Source organism: Arvicola amphibius, chromosome 3 (assembly GCF_903992535.2).
Source record: "Arvicola amphibius chromosome 3, mArvAmp1.2, whole genome shotgun sequence".
Classification (NCBI taxonomy): domain Eukaryota; kingdom Metazoa; phylum Chordata; class Mammalia; order Rodentia; family Cricetidae; genus Arvicola; species Arvicola amphibius.
In genome coordinates, this window is record NC_052049.1 from 28,754,618 (window position 1) to 28,778,247 (window position 23,630).

General features: G+C 41.6%; 1 protein-coding gene across 1 annotated transcript in view; it reads right to left on the reverse strand.

Annotated features, from left to right (window-relative positions):
- Oxct1 (3-oxoacid CoA-transferase 1) overlaps positions 1-23,630 on the reverse strand; it is a 126,945-nt gene that overhangs the window by 40,144 nt on the left and 63,171 nt on the right. The window contains exons 8-13 of the mRNA XM_038322563.1: positions 21,667-21,774; positions 20,436-20,550; positions 18,545-18,639; positions 15,669-15,717; positions 7,734-7,806; positions 7,064-7,139 (exon numbers count right to left, since the gene is read on the reverse strand). Of these exons, the coding sequence (XP_038178491.1) occupies positions 7,064-7,139; positions 7,734-7,806; positions 15,669-15,717; positions 18,545-18,639; positions 20,436-20,550; positions 21,667-21,774 (516 nt within the window). The remainder of the gene's footprint in view (positions 1-7,063; positions 7,140-7,733; positions 7,807-15,668; positions 15,718-18,544; positions 18,640-20,435; positions 20,551-21,666; positions 21,775-23,630) is intronic.

Genomic DNA, 23,630 nt, shown 5'->3' on the forward strand with positions numbered 1-23,630 from the left:
TGGATCAATAACCTCAATATAAGACTAGCCACACTAAACCTAACAGAGGAGAAAATGGGGACTAGGTTTGAAATCTGGCACGGGGAAGGACTTTCTGAACAAGACACTGATGGTGAAGCCATTAAGACTAACAATTAATAAATGGGACTTCATTAAGCTAAAAAGGCCTCTATACAGCAAAGGACACTAGCATTCTTTGAGCAAACTATCAGCCTGCAGAATGAAAAAAGAACTTTTCAGTTATATATCTGATAAATGGTTAGAAACTAGAATACATAAACTAAAAGAAAAATCCTGAAAAATCAAGAAAAGAACCCAATTAAAACTTGGGTATAGAACTAAACCAAGAGGTCTCAAAAAGTGAAACACAAATAGCAGAGAAATACTTTTTAAAATGTTCAACATGCTTACCCATCATGTAAATGCAAATCAAAACTACTGGAAGAGAAATGTAATCATAAACATCACCCAGCTACAAGCCCTGCAACCTACAACGTAAACCTGCCTGAATGACATACCACAGCAATAGTGGTACAGATGTTAGGGAAGTAACCAGCCACTTTTAGATTGGTGTAAGGCCTGCACCATGTGATAGAACCCACATATGGCCCTGTAAAGTGGCCAGAAGCCTGAGACTAGTTAGGTCATGGGCCCTAAGGGAAAACCTACTACTATTATTCTGCTAAAGGAACAAAGTTTCTAATATATACTGCTACACCTCAAAATCAGAGGAGCAGTCAACCATCACCATAAAAGCTTATTCCTACATTAGAGAGTAATTAACACAGAGAGCCACAATAGACACTATAGAGTGAGAAACTTTGGAGCACTCAGTCCTAAATAGAATGTCTTTACAAAACTCCTCTCCTCAAGGCTCAGGAATCTATGCAGAAGAGGATGTAGAGAAATTGTAGGTGCTGGGAGTGGTAGATGAGATCAAGGAAACATCTTCCAGGCACTAGAGAACTGATACACAGAGGAACTCAGAGAGACTACGACAGCACCCACAAGATCTGCAGGCTGTGGGAGCTGCATCCAATTAGCCAATGACATCTCCGGGTAACCTGCCCCATAGGTGTGGTTTTCCCTGAGTACATGACCAGATAAAACTGAGGAGTGCTTCGCATGCTTGCTCTCTTGGTGTGGTCGGAGCTGGAGCAAGCAGTGAAGAAGCAGCATGTGGCTGGTGCTCTTTACCAGGGTAGAACCGCTGGAGGAAGGCAGCCTGATCAGCAGCAGCGTCTGCTTGGTTCTGTATTCGTGAGTTTGTCTTTCATTGCACCTCTTAATGAATTGGTAAATAGACTTTTGTGGGTTCTCACCGAGTAGAGGAAATGAACACAAAGTTCTACTGCTCACCTAGAAGCTATTTCCAGTTGATAAGCTGCTGGGAAAGGGAAAACCAGTTTTTGCCAATGGAGCAATACTGGGTTTACCAATCACACACAAGGAAGAGTTGTCCCACGTGAAACGGACTTCACCATTTGTGCACTTTTTCTTTTGTTTTTGGGATGTTATTTCCTCCATCACACGTTAGAAATAAAGAGCGTGGTCTAGAAAAGTTAAGTAACTTCAGATATAGAGAGATGCTTCCCAATATACTTAAAAGCAGATGGAGGGTTCTGTGTATAGGGAGGACACATTGAGTTCTTCCTCCTATAATGCTAAGTGCATCAGCACCAGAATGAGCTCAAGTAATCGAATAGCTAAGAACTAGTTTTCAAACATGGGTACAGCCACTTCATAGCTCTACGTTCAGGTTTTTCTGTCGTTCTGTAACTGCACATTAAAGAATGAATTTCTTAATTCCTTACTCACAGGTGGGATAAGAGAATTGTTCTCTATAAACAAATCCCTACGTGAAAAAAAAATCTGGAAGAAATATGGATATTTTATAGCTATGTGTCTCTATGTATAAATACCACTTTATCTAAACTTAAAGTGTTGATCAAGATGATCTCTAAGCCAAAAGAATAAAGTCAAAAGTGACAATTTCCACCAAGTGGAAATGTCAAATTCAGTGATTTAATAAAATTTAGTGTTCAGCAATCATTAGTCTGTAGCTGCAGGGTTGCACTGCCATCAGCCCTGTGGTTCCATTCCCTGCTAAGTCTTCTCAGCAGCACCATTAGCTGTCATATTACTAATAATGGGTGTCTAAGGAGGTCTCATCTATCATTTCTAATGTTTCTTCTCCTTTTAAGTGGGCTGTTTAACGAGAAGGGGCTGCTGCAGTCATGGGAATGCATCATTAGCCAAACATATTATTGCAAACATCACATATATCGCTCAGTTTCTCTACATAAAGAGAAGAGGGAAGTGAGTGAATGTGAGAGAGAGATCTTGGAGGGAGGCCGAGGAACAGAATTCCCTCTATGCAAGGAGTTTGCCCTCTCACTCCAGAAGAGACACAAAGTATTTCATCAAATTCTTAAAAGTACTTCTAGAAGGGGCTTTAACCCAAATCACATTGAATGTAAATAAGAAACATTTTTTTCAACATACTATTTTCCAGACACACTCAGATAAAATTATGTTTGTATAAACAAGCATGGTGTCCAAGTAAAGAGCTATAATAAGTAACCTACAGGTCTGGCATGATGACGTGACGGATAAAGTACTGATTATACAAATGTCGGGATCAGAGTTCAGAGTGTGGTGGTCTGTCTGTAATCCCAGCCCTGGCAAGACAGAGGTGGGATACCCAAGGCATACCGGCTAGCTAGACCAGTAGGAACAGCAGCCTCTAATTTCAGCAAGAAACCCTGCCTCAGAAAGTAGAGGATGACCAAGGAAGAAACCCACCATCAGCCTGTGCCACTACAGTCACACACTACGTTGTGTGTGCTCTTGTACATTTTGCAAACATCAAGTTGCTAATTGGCACAGAGAGTGCATATATATATGTTCAAAGTTAATTTAGGCCTACGCTTCTCAAATGCACAAAGATTGAAAAACAGGAGGGGAAAACTATATCAAAATGCCCATTTTCCCCCTTCCTTAATTCGTTCGTGTTTCCACGGGCACCACAAGGGCCTGTCTCCAGTACCACTCACGCTAGGCAGCCCTGCTCTGTGGGTAGCTATTTTATGCTTTCAACAACAGCTCTCCTAGATGATCATCCACATCTGTGTCCCTTCGTAAGTCAATAATCTACGCCAGCTGTTTTCCAAAAATAACCATTAGGAAGGCACCAGAGCAGACCCAAGTGTAGATTCCGTCAGCTGCACATCCTTCCGTGTTTTCTTAGCTCCTCTGGGGTTTCACCATCATCATGCTGGTCAGGGACTAGGAAGGAGTGAGCTCTTGTTGTCAACGTTTCCCTTTTCGGCGACTCAGAGCGGAACTGTTAAAAATCTGTGTACGCGCGAGCAACGCTGCATACTAAGAAGGTATTAAAGGATGAGACAAATAGCGTCCACACCATCTTCTTGTCTTACGGCCTCAGCATTTATTATATTCTGACACAGTTATGACTGATGCAGGCGCCTTGGTACTGAGAGCTCAAGACTTATATAGCCAATGAAAGATTATTACACTTAGTGGAAAGATAAAGCCAATGAAAAATGATGTAATAAAGCTCAACTTTCCAGCTTCTTGACTGTCAGATTTTGTAATAAAAATGTATCTAAACTGTATAAATCAGTATAAATGTTTGAGACAAGCAGAAATAGATTGCTTACTGAAACTACACAGAAAGGGCAGAATGCATCTATTCTAAGACCAACAAAAAGCAAGAAATGCATCTGAAAGCATTTCAAGCGTAGCCCTTGAATATAAACCTAGGTTAAGCAGGTTCTACTGGTTCCCGTGGCGATGTCTTGTTGTGTCAGTTTGGTTGTAGGAAGACCTCTCTTTAATACCGTGTGGCATAGCATTAATGAAGATGGAAATAAGAGCCTCATTCATGGAGAGCATTATTGCTTTCTAGACTCCCCATCACTCACTCCTAATGAAAACATGTGTTCCAGCTTGTATCCTTTATAAGGGGTAGATCTGAAGCTCAGACTGATTTCAAAACTAAACGCTTTGGTCTTTACTACCATGTCACAGAAGAAAACAATATGCACTGTGCATTGCATGCAAAGAGGGCAAGGAGTAGCTGTCAGCTTCCAAAACAAAAGAACCAATGTCAACCACAGATGCTGCTGCCACCTTCCATTACCAAACACGTGGGACAAGACCAAGGAACACTTTCCACGCTCAGTTTCTCAGATGACCAAATGTCATTTCATGATGATCCAGAGCTCCCCATCAACATCCCAACAGGCCCTCTCCTTTGGAACTCATGAGCTCCAAATCTATATGAAGAAAGGTATAAAGCAATGCACACTGATGTTTTAATCACTCACAGCAAGTTTAGGGAGACAACAATACGGCCCACATTGGCAAGTTCTTTAAAATGGGAATCTATCATGTATAGCTTGCAGTATAAGAAACAAAAACAAACAAACAAACAAACAAACAAAAAGGCCCTCCAGTCCTATTGCATGCTAAAGTATAAAAAAAACAGATCACACATGTCTGGACTCTGTTTACAGATGCCCAAGCCCTCCTAAGGCAGGCTCCTGCTGAACAGGCTCCACCCAGAAGCACTGTGAGTACCAACTTCCAACCTTTCAAGCTGCAGTGTGGATAAGCGGAGGAACAGCAAGGCTCACTGCTGCTCCTTACTGGAGCCGAGGCTGTTACTCCTTCCATGTCAGGATTCCAACTTCTCTGCTAGCCTGTCAGCATAAGAGCCCATTTGCTTGCTATGTACTGAGTCAAGCTCTGTGAAATTTACCCGGTATTTCCTTTTCCTTTAGACAGGCCTAGAAAGCAGCTACCATTACGTCATTCCTATTTTACAGAAAAACAAAGGCAGAAAACCGATCAAGTTACACTGCTCCAATGTAACAACAGATTTCAACTAGGATTTATCTCTCCATGGGTTTTTTGTTGTTGTTTGTTTGTTTTTTATGGTTTTTGTTTTTTTTCCTTAACTACTAAATCAGGAGAACCAGACTCTAGTCTCAAACTTCCATTTTTTTTGGGCGGGGGGAGATCAAAATGAAAACGCTTTAATGCAAAAATCTTAAGTGATATGCTCAGGATCATATCTTAACTACTGATATTGTCAGTATAAAACCCAACACTTGCTTTTGTAAGTGCCTTCTCCTACCGCCACATTGCCTTTTTATAAAATGTGAAGGTAGACACACATTCTGATTTCCTACACAAATACATACCATTTACTTGTCAATGCGACTCACTGGATGGTAGACGGGACATCCTCCATGATTACTTCAGAGCCTCCAAAAGCTGCCATCACTATTCCTACACCTGACTTAGAATAACTGATCTTTTCACAATCGAAAAACAATATAACCCAAAATCTGCTAAGAATTCCTACTAAAAGTGGACCCACAGTATTTTCCCCTACATTTTAATGACAAATGGTGATAACGATTTAATGTGCTTATTTCCAAATAAGAATCACTTATTCTTATTTATTATCTTATTAATAGAATCACTTGGGTTGCTTTAAGCCATCCCATTCTAGGGCTATGTCACCAATGAATTAAATTAAAAAGATTGGCTGGAGGCAAAATTGGCCTAAAATTTTTGAAGATTATTTTTATTTTTACTTATGTGCATGTCTGTGTTCGTGTATGCCACATGTGTGCATGTACCATGGAGGCCAGAAGAGGGTGTCAGATCCCCTGGAGCAGGAACTAGAGGTGCTAGGAACCAAACCCAGGTCCTCTGGAAGAGCAGCAAGTGCTCTTAACCATGAAGCCATCTCTCCAGGCCAAGCCTCAATATTTCTTAACCTTTGAGATGATTCCAATATGCATTAAATTGGAGAAGCAGAGCTTTAATTATTATTAAACTGTAGTGTTGCGGGTTGCAGTAGCTCAACAAGGCTAACATAACACCAACCATAATTTCTAACAAAGCTATCAATTATGTAAATCCACCATGTTCAAATTTTTCTTTGAAATACAATTAAGAGATATTAAAATAAACTATCATAGCACACCAATGTTAGTTACTTACCAGGACTCCTTTTAGTATTACAAAGAAACAAAGAAATACACACCCTTACCTTACACACACATAAACACCCACCCGAGCCAGCAGCCACGGTGAGCTTATACCCAGGGGGATATGTCCACTGCTGCTGCCCTAACGTAATCGCACAGTAACAGCCTTATCATGGCCAAAACCAAAGGAAAGAAATCCTTAAGCCTTTTTCCAAAACTAATCCTGAGACTTCCTCTTGATTTGCATCATTAAATGAAAACCAACCAGCTGCCTTTTACAAGCCTATTTAACTACCACAGGCTTTGAATTCCCTAAAGACAACATGATTAAGGAGTCACACAACCAATTAAGAAAGGCTTTTTAATCACTGTACATAAGAAAAATAGAATTAACATATAATCAACAAAATTGTTCCTTGTTCTTTCTAGTTATAAATCTTGCTTGTAATAGGTGTTTGTCAGTTCTTATATTCATGAGATTATAACCAACTTAGTTTCTCAATCTTCTAACTCTGTTTCTCTAAGGACAAAGCCTTCTGTGACATTTCTGGTCACTAGTCCCAAAGACATAGAAAACACTGAGCACTTCTTAGGACTGCTAAACTAAATTTGGACTAAGTATGGCGGCTCATATCTATAGTCCCAGCACTTAGGAGGCTAAAGCCATGCTATGGATTGAGGGCCAGACTGGGCTAAGAGTAAAATCGTATCTTAAAAAAGAAATCAGGGGCTGCAGAGATGGCTGAGCAGTTAAGAGCACTGGTTGCTCTTCCAGAGGACCCAGGTTCAGTTCCCAGCACCCACATGGCAGTTCGCTGCTATCTCTAACTCCAGTTCCAGGAGATCTGACACCTTCACACCAATGCATATAAAATGAAGTTTAAAATAAAGAAATCAATCCTACCAAGAAGAGAATATATTTATTCATTTCTAATAATTATATTGTACTTTCATAGCAATTTGAGGGTTTTCCTTAGTGTTTCAAAAGAATTCTAAGACACTATAACTCAGAAGAAGGAAAAATGTCTACTTACAGGTATCATCCAGTTGGCCAGGTCACCATATTTAGAAACCTGCATTGCTCCCAACATTGTGAGATTGACATGTCCCCTGGGAAAGAAAGAAAGATGTATAAAGCAAACCTCACATGCTTTATATCCCCTTTGCTTGAAAGCATCAGCAATTAAAATAATCTTATGCTCCAAAATGCATCTATTTTCCCACTCCCTGCAATTGATTTCTAAATAGATCAGCGCCAAGCTGGTGCAAAGAAGTACCATTAAGAGTTCTTTTTAAAAAAAAATTATAGCTTATATTGTCTCCAAACACAAACTAAACACAGGTGTGCACAGTGAAGTTCGTTTCCTCCAGTGAGGCAGAATGTGACTTGTTTCGAAGACAAACCGTAGCTGGAAAGTGAGCCCACAGTTTGAAGGAAATGTTGGGAATACCTTATAATGTTATTCCAGTCAAGCTGGCACAAAGAGGCAGACTCCATGTAGGGGGTCTTTTCAAAGTACTGGGGTGGGTATTTCCATGCCCAACCCTCAGTGGGAACAATTTCACAGCTTTCTGCAGCTGAACAAACCGTGATCATTTAATGGGACGGTGGGAAAGGGGACTGCGCTGCAGAGGCTTGCTCAGGGGATGACTCAGCCCACTCCACACCATGTGACTACAGAGAGGGGCTACGCTATTACATACCCTCTAATCATGGCGAATGACTCATCGCTGGAGAAGAAAGAGGCTCCTGGGAGAACAGTAACCGTTTCCTTTCCTAAAGGCACACACAAAAGAACAAAGGAAAGGGGATGGGGAGAACTATTACATTTCTGAGATCATCATGATGGACAGAGGTCTGTACCATCTCAGCTTCTGGAAGACACTACAATCCAACCAAAGTGCATTTGCATGTGGGGTAGCAAGTGTCCACCCTGAGAAGAGGTGTATTTTACCTCTAATGTTGTTTAGATTTTTGTTTCTGCAAAGTGATACCAACCAGCACTTACAGGATTGCTGCTCGGAAATTCTCTACAGGCAAAGCATCCTCTGCTGTCTAGACAGTGCCCTTCATCTTGGCAGCTTTCAATGCTGACAATCTGCAGTTAAAGGCTAGAGGTTGCCAAGGACCTGTACTGCACACAGTGGCTACAGGCAGTGATGCCACACTGCACATGTGAAATAGATTTTGAAAGGAACCCTCAGATGGCAGCTGTGAGGTGATAAACGATCATAAGCTTGATTATGTCAGTCATCTCACTATGTGCACACATATCAAATCAACACACCAAATGCTAAACGCTGAATACACGCTACTTTCTTTTGCCAATCGTGTTGGCTAGTTCTATGTCAAATTGAAACAGGCTAGAATCACCGACAAGGGGAAAGTCTCAATTGAGAAAATACCTCCATAAGATCTGGTGGTAGGCAAGCCTGTGCTGCATTTTTTTTTAAGATTGATGTGTGAGGGCCCTGCCTATGGTGGGGTGGTGCCATCCCTGGGCTAATCTGGGTTCTCTAAGAAAGCAGACTGAGCAAGCCAAGAGGAGCGAGCAAGTAAGCAGCATTCCTCCACAGCCTCTACATCAGTTCCTGCCTCCAGGTTCCAGCCCTGCTTGATCTCCTGTTCTAAATTTCTTTGATGATGAATTGTGATGGGCAAGTATAAACCGCCAAAGGAACCCTTCCCTCCCCAAGTTGCTTTGGTCATGGTCAGCAACAGAGACCCTAAGACACCAACTATGCCTTAATAATTGTGGGGAGAAAAAAATCTAAAATAGAAATAAATGAATAATATGTAAAAACTGCCTAATTCCTTATTATCGTTAAGCCTGATGCCCCCTCTCCTCACATGCAAGGACATACACACATCTATCTTTCTTCTCCAGCCCCTTTAAGCTGTGAGCTCCTTCAATCACATACTTTCATGAAATCAGAGAACACTTCTGAACACATTTAATACTAATTTCTAAGAGATTCTCTTGTTAAGACTTCTAAATTAGGACACATAGCTATTTAAAAAAAAAAAAAAAAAGCTTCACATTAAGCTGGGTGTGGCAGCATAGGCCTGTAATCCCGGGAGTCTGAGGCAGAAGGATCACACCATCTACACAGGGAATTTCACCTAGCGGGGATTACAGACTGAGGGAGACCCTGTTTTAAAAATTAAAGATAGCTATATAAATAAAACCTCCATGTTTATCCAGTTAGCACACTAGCTAACTAGCAGTGCCTTGGTCAGACTCAAGCTGCAGTCTTGTGGGATCTACATTCTGTCTCTTCCTGCTTTCAGAACATCATATGGTCTCCACTGGTAAAACGCTCAGACGCCATCAGACTGAAGTAAGTCAACTGTCCCAGAGAACTCCCTCCTCTTCTGCATCGCAGTAAAGTAGCTAAGGAGAGCAAGAAAAGCTATACTTGAGAGGTCAGAATGCAGGAAACGTTCTCAGAAGCCTCAGCGCCGGAAGACGACTGGCCACCCTGGCCGGCTTCCCAAGGACTGCTGAAAGCTAACACCTTTGTCAATATCCTTAACTTCAGCTCGAGGATGGGGTGGGGGGGGGGGGAAGCAGGCCTATTTATATCGTACTAAAATATTCATTGCCCGAGGGAGTTCGAGTCTAAACAATGGAACTATTTTCTCATCTTCCAAAGTACCGCAAACCTGAAACTCTCTGGGAACCTCTTTCTGGTGTGGTTAGAAGTGGCTTTTAGACAGCACACAAGACGGGGAGGATTAAGTGAGATAATGCATGTGAAGTCCTCCGCGAGTGCCAGGCGCAGAGCGGAAGCTGCGCGACAGAGGCTGGCGCTACCACCAGGAGTACTACTCCCTCCAAACCACTCAGCATAGGAGGTGGAGCGGCTTTCCCTCCAGGGACGACGTCACGAGACCACAAACTGGCTCACACAGTAAGTCTCCCAAGCAGTCTGCAGGAGCCCTAAGCTTTCGGACATGCCCACTACAGCCAGACCTCATCCAAATGCTGCTTCTGGCCCAATCATCGGATCCTGGCCACTTATGTGGGGTGGAGAGTCATGGAAGAAAACTGTCCAGGACATGAAAGAAATGTAAACATCGCAAGTCTTTGGTTTATCTGAGTGTTAAGTCACAGTGATTTCCAAAAGACATTCTCCACTGATGATATAACGGGAGGTGGTTCTTTTAAATTAATAATAATAATAATTTTGTTACTATTATTAGCATTTTGTAGGAAATGAGACCAGTGGGGAGTGTTCTGGCTCTCTCTGAACTGCACAAGCCGTATTTAAAGTCGTGAGAACATCCTTTACAGAAAAGAATCCAGGCTTCTTCCGAGGCAGCCTTATAAATTACATTTTTCTGAAGCAGAGTCAACTGCCTATGTTTTTACTTATTTATACTTTTATTTCCAGTGTGTGTGTGTGTGTGTGTGTGTGTGTGTGTCTTCTAAGGCAGTGTTATATTCTTTTGAAGTAGTGACCTCCCACATTTTTGCTTATGTTATTTCTTCTGACTGGGTATATATATATATGTGTGTGAGGTGGGAATATAATTCTCAGACTCGGATTGATCTCAGGTCAGGCCTGTACCTAAGCACCTCTACCCATGAGCCACTCTGTTAGTCTGACTTTTACTCATTTATAATTGCTGTAAGCATTCCAACTGGCTATCCAATCCAAAGATCAGCCCTGAAAATATACATATGAGCAGAATTATTCAGACTAAGCAAGTTGTATTTTTATGTTTAGGAATACACACACACACACACACACACACAAACTAAAAGGTTTGAAGGGAGGAAAGAGAAGGGACAAGAAATGTGATTATATTATAGTCTCAAAACATTACGTGTTTATGGGTTTATACATACTGTGAATTTTCAAATCAGAAACAACACTTCTGCCTTTCCTCTAAAGCTGACTCTTTCTCGATTAGAAAAACATAAAACCCCTTTCAGCTTTTTGAATCATACAGTAGGTCCTTGATAACTATGGTTACCCTACTGTGCAATAGCACGTGAGAACCCTTATTATCTCGCATAACTTCCTGCCCACTGGGAAGCCTTCCTCAGCTCTGCCTTCTGCCTGCTCTGGTAACCACCATTCTAGCCTCAGCTTCCAGGAGACTGACTTTTCTTTGGTTCCACATATGCCTGACAATGTGCATCACTTGTCTTTCTATGCCTGATCCATTTTGCTTAGCATAGTCCACATGATCTCAAATGATAAAAGATCATTTTTTACAACCATTTAATAGTATTCTATGATATGTTTTGTTTATCCATTGATTAGCTGATAAAAACTCAGCCTATTTCCATTTTATTGGCTTGGTAAACAGTATTGCAATAAACACAGTACGGACAGATGTCTCTGATTTGCTGATTTTATTTCGTTTGGCAATGCACCCCAAAACAGACTTACTAGGTTATATGCTGGTTCTACTTTTGGGTGCTATTATTTTTAAATATCCAACATCTAAATGAATCCAGTACCTGAGTATACTATGTTGAATTCACAATTTTCTAATGCAACATTCACGGTTTGGTCAGTAACTATAACAATAAATCAATGTGAAGAATAATAGCTTTGCCACTGATCCAAAACCCTGTCCAGGCATCCAGCCCACATGACAGCCAGTGTCAGGTAAGAGACCAAGTTTTCAGTTTCAGCTTTGTTGTGCTCCATTCCGGGACCCTTTCCAAGCACCCATCCCACACAGTAGACAGAACCCAACAAATGTTACTCTAAACTTCTCTCTAGTGAACGGCAGTAAATACAGAGACTCCTAGATCACAAGGTGCTGAGAACAAGTGACAGCCGAGAGCTGAGCCCTAAACAAGCCCTTCTAAGGCTCGGGGATGCTGCAGGAGAGCGGGCAGAAAGAAGATAAAAGCTGGAGGAAAGGAAGAAGAGTTGTGATAATATTGCCTACAGATAAGGCACGGCCATTGTAACCATGAACTCACAGTCTCCACAGGTTCCTATACTAAGTCTGAACAAGAATGGCCCTGCTGACAGTCGGGTACCCATGCAGGAGGGGATCACCAAGGCCGAGCCTCTTCACTGAACTATTTGCTACTAAGAGATTCAGGGAGAAAGCGAGTACCTGCCTTCAGTTGTTATACCTACTCCTGACCCCAACAGGCCCCAGTGGATAGTCCAAAGCCAATAGTCACACAGGTGGCCATGGTTAAATTAATGAATCATAAAGCAAAAGTCAGGAATCTGGAGTTGGGGGGGGGGGGAGCAAGCAATGAGGGGGTAATAAGGATGAAAGACATAAACAGAGTGTGAGGATAAAGTAATCTGAATGCATTAATACATGTGTGACAGTTTCCAACAAATAACTTCTCTGTGTGTACATCCAAATCTTTTCATATGATTTTGTCACGAGAGTGCGCTCATTTTATCCTTTTTAGTTCTTTGGTGCCTAATTCAGTAGTGAGTGAATAACTATTATGAACACTGAACAAAGCTACAAACAAGATTCAACTGCCCTGTACATTGGTTCTCAAACATGAATTCCCAGCAGACCCAGATGAAGGGCATCTACCTATGCAGACTGCTGCTGCCTCCAGCTCCCCAGTTTCTAACTCAGTACTGAATTAGGGGCTGAGATCTAGGAGTCACTGGTCACACTGACACTATGGATACAGAGACTTAAAGAACCAATACCCTAAGGGAGGGGGGCACTTTATAATTGAGCAAGAAAGAGAAACAGTTACAAGACAAAATGATGGGCGCTTAAGAGAAAGACACTCAATGTGTTGTAGGTTCTGGGGAGGGGACAATCTTGTCCTGCGGAGGGATTGGAAGTGGTCAAATGGGCCAAAACAGGAAGGACTGTTATAATATATTCTGATGGTAATTATGACTGAGATGGGGTATAAATGAAGGGGAGAATCTGGTGAGCACACAGTAAGCGCAAAGGCTACCAGAATGAAGGGATGGTCCTACGCAGAGAGAGCCCAGTAGACATCCAGTGTAGAGCTGCCTGTACTTCCGTGTGCAGGCCTGTGGCTCTCCAGAAGTGGTAGAGCCCTCCAAAGCAGGGTGACCTTCTGGGAGGCTGTTCTAGTCACAGAAAGTTTGGCAGTGTCTCTGGCCTCTACCTACTAGATGCCAGTCATACTCACTCCCAGAAGTAACAGTCAAAACGGACACTGTCAAATGTCCCCAAGAGTCTTTTGAAAACAGCCAGTGTTGAAGTTAGAAGGGGCGTTTCACAGGCCACTGGGTGTTCAAGGTGACTCTTTCTAAAGCAATTTAAAAACATTACTTTTTATATTAAGATAAGAAAACTTCATCTGGCGATGGATGGAGATAGAGACAGAGACCCACATCGGAGCATTGGACTGAGCTCCCAAGGTCCAGTTGAAGAGCAGAAGGAGGGAGAAGATAAGCAAGGAAGTCGGGACCACGAGCGGTTGGTCCACCCACTGAGACAGTGTGCCTGATGTAATGGGAGCTCATCAAAGCCAGCTGGACTGGGACTGAACAAGCATGGGATCAAACTGGACCGACCCTTTGAATGTGGCTGACAATTGGGACAGACTGAGAAGCCAATGATAATGGCACTGGGATTTGTCTCGTCTGCATGTGCTGGCTTTTTGGGATCCTGGTCTGTTTGGATGCACACCTTTCTAAGCCTGGATGGAAGGGGGTGGGCCTTGGACGTCCCACAGGGCAGGGAACCCTGACTTCTCTTAGGACTGAAGGGGGAGGAGTGAGGGTGAGTGGAAGAGCAGGAGTGAAATGGGAGGAGAGGGGGAAGTGGAAATTTTGAATGGTATTATTTATAAAGCAATAAAAATAAAAATAAATAAAATAAATAAAGAAAGAAAGATAAAGAAAACAGCACTGACAGGGAAGCATGCCTAGTTCACATTTAATGAAAAAACAAACACACGGGGGTTATTAGACATTTCCCAGTTACTCTAGCCTGCACCCAGGTTCTCCTCGCTCCTACCTGCTGCCATCTGCAGCTCTCTCAAGCAGGCTTTGCAGCCAGTACAATTCAGCAGATGGACAGAAAACCATGCAGCACCAACAAGAGACAGTGGGAGCTCAGGTGCTCGTGGTTTTATCTTGGGCACTTTAAGATTACAGAGGGATTTCAGAACTGGAAAAGGGGTAGCTCCACCCCTGGAAGGGGAAGGCTTGAAAAGCTCCAAGTGGAGCTTCACGAAGTAGGGAACCCCTCCCACCCAACAATGTGACTAAAAAGATTAGCCATTCTTCTAAGGCAAATGGGTTTTATAAACTCCAAGCCCGAGATTTGGGAAATGGAATTATTCATTTTGCAAATAATCAACTAACATAATAAATTAATTAAAGCAAGCAGCCAATATTTTCACAGACCAGTGAGCTATCACTAAAGGATACAGTACAATTCAAGTACCGTGCTGGTTAAATGTCACTGCGTTGCCACATTAGGACTTTTAGAGTTGAGTTGTGTTAGCTAATTCAAATATTCAAACTGAATGTGTATTTTAACGTCCCCAAACCCCAAGTATCAGACATCATTCTACTTGACAGCTGGACTTTATGTTCGGCTCGTATTACTTCTGAGAGTTACACATACTATTTTTGAATGCAAAGTAAGAACAATACTTCTGTGGGGGCAGAATGAATAAAGAAAGGCACTGAAAATCCTCCTAGGACATAAATTAGCTTCCTAAGAGCTGCTCCCTTCCAAGGATGAGCCAAAAGCCAACAGAACAGCAATGGTACCTCAAGCATTGTGACAGATGCCAAAAGGCCTGATCTGTTCGCTCTCTGGATTGCTAATATATTCTGTGTCCCTGTCAATTAGCAGGCTGGTAATAAAAGGCAATGTGTATGCCTACAAGAACAGAGGAGAATGTGATGGGAGTCCCCAACTCAAAGAAACTCTCTGTGTGTGTTCCGTTCACATCCTTGGCATGAAGTCAGTGGCCTGGTGTAGACTTAAGCAACCCCACCTGTAGAGGATGCTAATAAGACCTACATTATAGAATGATAAGCATCACCTACAACAAATCCCCAGTGCACTGGTACTGTGCACCCACTCCCACTTTCTCTATCCACAGAAACCTGGCATATTTCTACTTGGGGTTGGTCAGTAGAAGGCTCAGGCAGGAGACCCCAGTGGATACCTTTAGCCCACCAAGAACAATACTTCTGTGGGGGCAGAATGAATAAAGAAAGGCACTGAAAATCCTCCTAGGACATAAATTTGGTGACGGTCTTTTATCTAAATGCCAGTTTCAGTTGGGTAGATCTCTCCTGCTACCACCCCCTAAGGATAAAGTCGAATAACGCTCTGGAGAATCGCGTTTCCTTCGTGCTGTCCAGACCCTTGTCAATTGCCCTGTCTTTGAACTCTTCTCGATGACACCATGCAAGGGTGTGTTCTCTATTTACAGGCAGGACGCTGCCCGACCCACTAAGGCTCTGCAATTAAAATGCGCCTCCACCTGCATTTCTTCCATTATCTCATCTGAAACCGAATGAGAGCGCAAAGTCTAGAAGTGACATTTCCCTCCTTTGTCACAAACAGTGAATTCCTTTGTCCAGAAGACAAAGAATTGGGTTCAAATTGTCGCTGATACTTGACACAGACCTAAACTAGTAGCAAAAGAAAATGTTGAAGAAAGTACAAAGTGAGTTTACCTGCATTGATGAGGTCAGCATCGGCTTCATGCTGTAGTGGGTACGGACCCTGTCAAACACAGCACAGCATCAGTGAGTGACCGAGCCACACTTCCCCCAGGCACACACAGGAACTGTTTAAATACCGTCCCTGAAGATCTAGAACGCTGACATCCAAAGACGTGAGGTAAACTTTTCCAAAAATAATTCCTGGTTTTCACAACTCTTTCTCATATTGATTATGACTGGGCAAGTGAGAAATATTCCTAAAATTACCAGTCTGCTTTCAGAAAAGTAATTCCTTGGTGCCTGTTATGTAGGTATCAAGCATGCTCAGTCTTTCAGCATTGTACCATAACAACGGTGTCTACAAACTTCATGCAAGAATCACGCAATCAAGGGGTGTGTGGGTGTGCGCGCGCGCATGTGCGCGCGCGCGTGCATGGGTGTGCACATTTCTAATACTTTTTCTTTGCCTTTATTTCATTAAAATATCTGTTGGCTTTTGTTTTGTTTTGTTCTTCGCCTGTTATTTTCTAAAGAGAGGGAGACAGCTGGTGTGGAATTGAAAGGGCAGGGAGGTGAGGAGGATCTGGGAGGAGATGAGGGAGGGAGATCAGACTATGTTGTATGAAAGCCCCCATCCCTAACCCAGAAGCTACTTCCGACTGACAAGTTTTCACAAAGGAAGAATTAGTTTTTCTCCAGCTGAGTCTAACTGCATATACAAACATCACTCACACAAAGGCCCCAGGCTCAGCAGTAGATGGCCAACGGAAAACAAACTCAGTGGTATTTTTGGAGTGTTCTCATCTCGAAAGGTAAAAAAAAAACCTTACAGGTCTTTGGCTTGTATATTACGGTTTCTGATTGTGTGTTTTCATGAGATCTCTGTATGCGAGAGGGTATGTGTGTGTCTACATCTGTGTGTTTCTTGTGCTTCTTCCTTGACTTTTTTTTCTGTTTGTCCTCTTCTGGTTTGGGTTTTTTGTTTATTTGTGTGTTTTTTAGTTGCCTGTTTGTTTTCTAATGAGAAAAAGAGAGGGGGGTGGATTTCTGTAAGTGGGGAGGGAGGGAGGATCTAGGAAGACTTGAGGGAAGGGAAATCATGATCTGAATATATTGTGTAAAAACGTATTTTCAATAAAAATTAACATCATTTTTAAAAGTGCATTTGTATGGAAAATATTTTTTCAATAATAAAAAAGAAAACAATAACAAAATAATCTCCTGTTTTAAGTTTGCGATCTTTCTTGGGTCAAATCAATAACAATAATGGTCCACACAGAGCCAGGGGCCCCAGTTAAACCTACCTGCAACCCTTTCTGGTAGGAGAGTGAATGTCACCTACCCTTGTGTTATTTGGCTACAAAGACTGGGATCAGCAGTTCTTTTGTCTTGGTGTATAACACTTTGGAGGTCTGAGTCTGGGATTCTAATTTTACTTCTCCCTATATATCTACACATGGGCATCCTTATGTTCCCTTTGCTCAGTTCTCAGTAGGATATTTAAAAACTATAACTGTGCATGTGAGCATGCACGCACATATAAATAAACATGCGTACATATGCGGATGTTTTGGTGGAGATCAAAATGAGGACTTCACATGCCACGTACATGTTTTCTTTTTTTAAAAAAAAAAATCTAATTTATTTATTATGTATACGGTGTTCTGCCTGCATGTATCCCTGCAGGCCAGAAGAGGGCACCACATCTCATTACAGATGGTTGTGAGCCACCATGTGGTTGCAGGGAATTGAACTCAGGACCCCTGGAAGAACAAGCAAAGCTCTTAGCCACTGAGCCATCTCTCCAGCCCCAAGTACACATTGTCTACTACATGTGAGGTACATCCTTGAGTTAATTTTGTATTCATTTTTATAAAGTAACTCTAGTGAATTGAATAGAGCCCAGCACGTTTACCTAATGACATATACTAACAGAAAAGGGAAGGGGGAGAAGAGAAGATGTGGGAGTTAAGAATGAGTAAATACTGGCTATGAATTTTTAATATACTCCCAGACAAAGGACTGAAAACTATCCTATAAATAAACTGAATTAACACCTAATGTTTTATATCTCTGCCCATTTCTCTTTCAATGTCCAATGTGGATAATTCACATAAACTAACTTCCTCTGTCTTCAGACTGAAGAAGCTGATCACTCTAGACAACCTCGAAGGTTCCTCTAAAGTACAAGTCTTTGACTTCAACAGGAATCTGCCTCTATCCAGACACACTGCATTTGTGTGTCTCTGAAAATAGCCAGGAGACAGCTCAGTCAATCAGCATCTTGTGGGATAATCCTTTACACTGTATGAATATATGTTGCTGTGATTGGTTTAATAAACAAGCTGACTGGCCAAGAGTTGAACAGAATAAGGTTAGGCGGGAGAGCCGGACTGAGAACACTGGGAGGAAGAAGGGTGGAGTCAGAGGAGACACCAGCAGATGCAGAGAGAGAAGCAAGGTGGACATGACATACTGAGAAAAGGTACCAAGCCACAAGGCAAAGTGTAGGTAAAAATGTGGTTTAATTGAAAGGTAAGAGTTAGCTAGTAACAAGCCTAGGCTATTGGCCAAGTATTTATAATTAATATAAGACTCAGTATGTTTATTTGGGAGCTGTTGGTGGGACAGAAACTTATTCCTACACATATGCGTATCTGTGGTTATTACATATGTTATCCATATATATATATATACATATATATATATGTATATATATATGTATGTGTGTATGTATAAAATATACATATATATGTATATGTATAAAATTTTATCACAGTAACAGTAGAAGTCTACTGAGAGGTGAAAAATCACTGGAAAATTATATTGGGTAAATTACAAATATCATTTGCTATAGCTCATAGATAAAGAAAAGTTTGTCATCTTACCAAACCCAAGACTCCATTTTCACTTTGAAGGTGAACAGTCATATTTGGACTGATGAAGTTGCTGGCCAGAAGAGGTATCCCTATACCCAAATTAGCTGGAAGAAAGACGTTAAGGCATAGCATAGCCAAAGCAGAGGTGGTGCTGTAAGTCTTGGCACAGATAAATCAGAACAAAAGTCTTCTTTAGATGGAAATGGTTAGAAATATAATAACTGAACATATTCTCTGGACAGTGATTGATAATCCTCCAAAAGGAAAATGTCTAATTAGTCCTCGTCTTCTCAATAACATTAATACACTTTATCACAAAGATCAAGGGAGTAGCTTCAAAGGTTAACCAAGGTCATTGTAACAGTGGTGTAAGTCATGTATTGGTAAGAAGCGTGGTGATGCACTCCTTCAATCCCAGCACTCAGGAGACAGAGGAAGATGGCTCTCTGTGAGTTTTGAGGCTAGCCTGGTCTACATAGTGACTTCCAGGACAAGCAAGGCTATTTAGAGAGACTCTGTCTCAAAAAAAAAAAAGGTAAACAAATTTAAAAAATAAATACTTTAGTAAGACATATACCAGAAACAAATGGCTATGCACCATTAGTGCTGACTAAGGCAGGTAATAGAGAAAGACAATGAAGATGAACAAGTTGAATTAGAAACATCTGTCATTAGCAATACAGTGAATAAAGAGCAACCCCAGGAGTCGTTATCATACGGAACAAACATGGCAGTCTCTGCTTATACATCAATGGGGAGTCAGCTGAGAAAGCCTGGGAGATGATACCCATTCAGTCCAGGCTGACCCCCTCCCTTGCCAACACAGAAGACGGAGGCCAACATGACACTCTCTTCTCCCATGTGAATCCTCACTATTGCACAAGTGCAAGTTGAAAAACATTAAGAAATAAAGAGGGATAGAGGTGAAAATAAAGGAGGAATGGCAAACCCTCTCAGTCAAGAGGCAGTAGAAATGACCAAAACTCATAGGGAAGGGAAACTCCTAGGATGGGCATTTTCTCATTTGGTCTGCCCCAGGTCTGTAAGTACAGCTTCACTGCAGTCAAACTCCATAAATAAACTTCAGGCACTAACTCTACTAAATTATGTCCACTCTGGTATTTTTTGCCAAAGATAAAAGCAGGGAGGTACAGAATTTGAATCATTCACTGAGTGCCTTTATAAACTATCAGACCAAAGAGCTCATTCATTCGATCTTCTTCAAAGGAAGCAGAAACTTGCTGAGGAGTGGGGTTTTATGCTTCACTGAGTAACCAAATGTCAGAATACCAAGAAAATAAATAGCACTGGTCACAACAGGGATTCTAAGATTTGAAGCCCTCATCTTGAGTAACACATAGCTCCTTCTCAAACTTCGAGCTAAATGTCAAACTGTACAAAAAAAAGTACGTAATTCTACAATTACTGTGTATTTTAGTTACCATCAAGAAGGCAAATAGATCACAAACACTGACTTCCTATATCTTGCTACCCCTGGATTACATATCCCATTCTGACTACTTTTAAAGTTAAAACAAACTAGGTGATTTTTAAACATAAAGCAAAGAAAGCCAGCCTACCAACCACAATCCCAGAGAATTTAGACAACAATGAAGACACTAAGAGAGACGTACATAGATATAATCTACATGGGAAGTAGAAAGTAGAAAAAGACAAGATCTCCTAAGCAAATTGGGAGCATGGGGACCTTGGGGAGGGTTGAAGGAGGAAGGGGAGAAGCAGGGAGGGGAGCAGAGAAAAATGTAGAGCTCAATAAATATCAATTTAGAAAAAGTTGAAGTGAACTGAACAAGAATCATTACTCACAGGCCTAATAGCCTGTTGACCATGGAGAATCAAAGACTGCATATTTGGTAGCACGCAGACTGACAAAGGATACCATACATGCCGTCCTCAAACTCAAGAGCCGCTCTCTTGATGATCCGCTCCCTGACATCTTCTCCAGGTTTGCCAGATTTGCCTTTTCCATCGCCTTCCTTTCGGAGTGATAAGCGCTTCAAAGTAAGTAGAAACAAATTATTCACGTTTAAGATCTGCTTTCAAATTTCTCATTGCTTCAACATAAAAAACTGGAAAATAGCACTCGTTCCCAGTAGGAGGCAAGTCTACAATATAATGAAGCATCTTTTAAAAAGAATGCATGAGTAATATTTCATGACAGAGACCATTCTTTAGGAGGCAAATAAAGCAGGTCAGTTAAATTTGTCTGAAGGGGAAGGCAGACCGGCTTGTACTGCGAAACAAACAATCCCCTTGTCATTGCCATTCTGACTGCTGCACTATTCTGCCTACAACTTGACAGCCGAATTCTCCTCAGGTGTTAACAAACTGAGCCTGAATAAAAGAAAAGACACAGGCCCTGGGCATCTGTTTCCTGAGATCGCCAGAATGTGTTTACCAGGTGGTCCTGAGGCCAACTGCCGATTTCCACCTGCAGAGTCTAGACGGGCTTTGCTATGTGTACGTCACAGGAATACTGGAAACAGAGAACCGTTTCCATGACTAAATCTTAAAACAGACTGGTGTGTTTGTAAATCTCCCATCCTAGCTCTCAGGGCATCTGAGAGCAGTCTGGGGTTGCATATTGCCTTTTGCTCTGACTCCTAACATTCCCTGCCATATATCTATTGTGGTGCTAATCTCTGGAACCTTTTGAATCTTGGCACCAACCGAGACCTCGCAGTTCAGTCATTGTGGAGAAGACCCAGTGCTCCTAATACCCAACCCCTGGATACTTTCATGACACATCTGCCCATAGCTCAAGGCTAGTTAAAAACTAACTCTTTCTTTATTCCATAGACGTACAGAACTATTTCAAGATGGATATTTCTAAGAAAGCATTAAGACTTCAGAAGGGTAAAGCCACCCAAGACCTGATTATTCACCTCTACCCTCAAAAATAGCTACCCAAAATCAGGAATCATAAATTGTAACCATTACAGAATCCGGGCAGATATGACAGCCTAGAAAATCACAAGATGTGGAGACACTGTTACGCTGGGCAGAATTGTAGTCGGTTCCTTTCCAATGGACACACCAGAGGCTCCTACTTAGGAGCAACACTGGTAACCAGATTCAAACAGACTGGCAGAAAACGCTCCGTAAGATACCTCAATTCTTTTCTCATATTTTTCTCCCTTTATCAGGCGGTGTACGTAAATCTTCGGAATGTGGATATCCTCTGGGGCGAATGATCCAATGTCTACAATCTCTTCAACCTAGAGAAAAACAGAAAGAAAAAAAAATGTTAAGACAGTCATAGCTTAGAATGAACATGTTTATGTTTTTAAAAATAAAGCATATAAAAATTCATGTCTCACTTGTGAATATGGTATAAATAATACACAAGTGTTATCTATAAAAGGGCACGCACTGGCTACCACACCTTTTAAACCCACAACTGAGAAGAACCCAAAATCGACACATCTGAACGCAATATTCAGGACATAAAGTGACAGAGCTTAGCCTTTTCCAAAAAGAGGTCTGGCTACAAATTCATCAGATTTACCAGGGCAGCTGCTTGGACTTTCATTATCTGCAGCTCACCAATGCAAAGCTCAAAAGCACACTCCTTAAAATTAGTGAGAAATTTATCACGTCAAAGACAAAATCTGTAACACTGTCTGTGCGGTCAGTTGAAGAGGTTTTTAAATATAGATGTGGACGCCCGTCACAGCCATTTGAAATTATTCCTATTGTTCAGAATCACGACAGAACTGTAATCATTGAAATAATTTCCCTCCAAGATGGATAATTGATTTTAATATGGAAATTTCAAGAAGGAATGATTAAGTAATAACTAGAAATAGCGAAATTAATTCAAATCAGAGTCACTCACAGGCATTTTGAAATAATATAAAATGTCCCCAAGTTAATCTGCTATTTTTGGATTCTTTTTTTTTTTTCCTGAGACATAAATGAACTAAAAAATGACAAAGAGTCAAGGAAAACTAATCTTAACATTGAGTTCTGGTTAAAGCTAATTTTGGCTAAAGAATTAGCTTTCTCATGACACATGCACAGTGAGCTGACTGGATTTTGTACTTGCCATGGCTTGATGTTTCCCATGCTTTATATGAAAAGATTGGCGGCATCCTCAGGTCGCTTAGGGGTGGCTAACTTTTATGGAACTATGGCCCCTTCATCTGTGCGTTCTGCTCTCCGACCACAGTGAAGCAAGCAGGCTGTTCTATCACACAGCCCCCAGGACTACTATCTAGTTCCCACCAGAGGTCCCAAAGGCAGTGGGCATGTCTGATCATGAAAGCGTAATTCAAAGCCGTTAGCCCAAAATAAGCCTTTTTTCTTCTGAGGTAATTACCAAATCTTTTATTATAGTAACAGGACTCTCAAACAATGCCTAACGCAAATATTTATTTGCTTAAATGAGCTGATGTTTTTAAACAAGGAGAGTTATTCTGAACCTGCCATCTAAAATATTAAAGAGACTATCCAGAAGTCTGTGGAGTTCAGACCTCACTATGGCATTCTGTTATCCTATGTCTCTCTAGGTTCCTGTCACAAAGGAGGAACATGGATTACAGGAGATGTTCGGTTGCTACACAAGGCCCCCAGACAGCTGAAGAAGGCCAGGACACTAGGTGAGAACTACCTTTCTGATAAAAATAGACCTGCAGAAACGACAAGGCTAAGGAAGAATCATGTGGCATCCATGTGAGTTAGAGTTTGGAGATGAACTCGAGAACAAGCAAGGACAGAGGACTGGGGGTAGGGGGTGTCCTTCCACAGGGGATGACAAGAGGATTTCTTGCCCTATATTCTTATCCTCCCCACCACACCTATGGTATCATTCATAATTATCATTCATAATCTTCCTCTCTCTCTCCTTTCCTCCTTTCCCCTCTGCCTTTCCCCTTCTCTCCTTCTCTCTGTGTACGTGGTGCATGTACATGTCTGTGAGGGAGTGACCATGCATGTGTGCAAGTTACCATGCACATATATGTGTGTGTATGTGCAAGCCAGAAACTGCCAATGGTGTCTTTCTCAGTCTTCCCCCTTGTTTGTTTCTTTATTGAACAAAAGTCTTCACTGAACCTATAACTCATGACTTTGG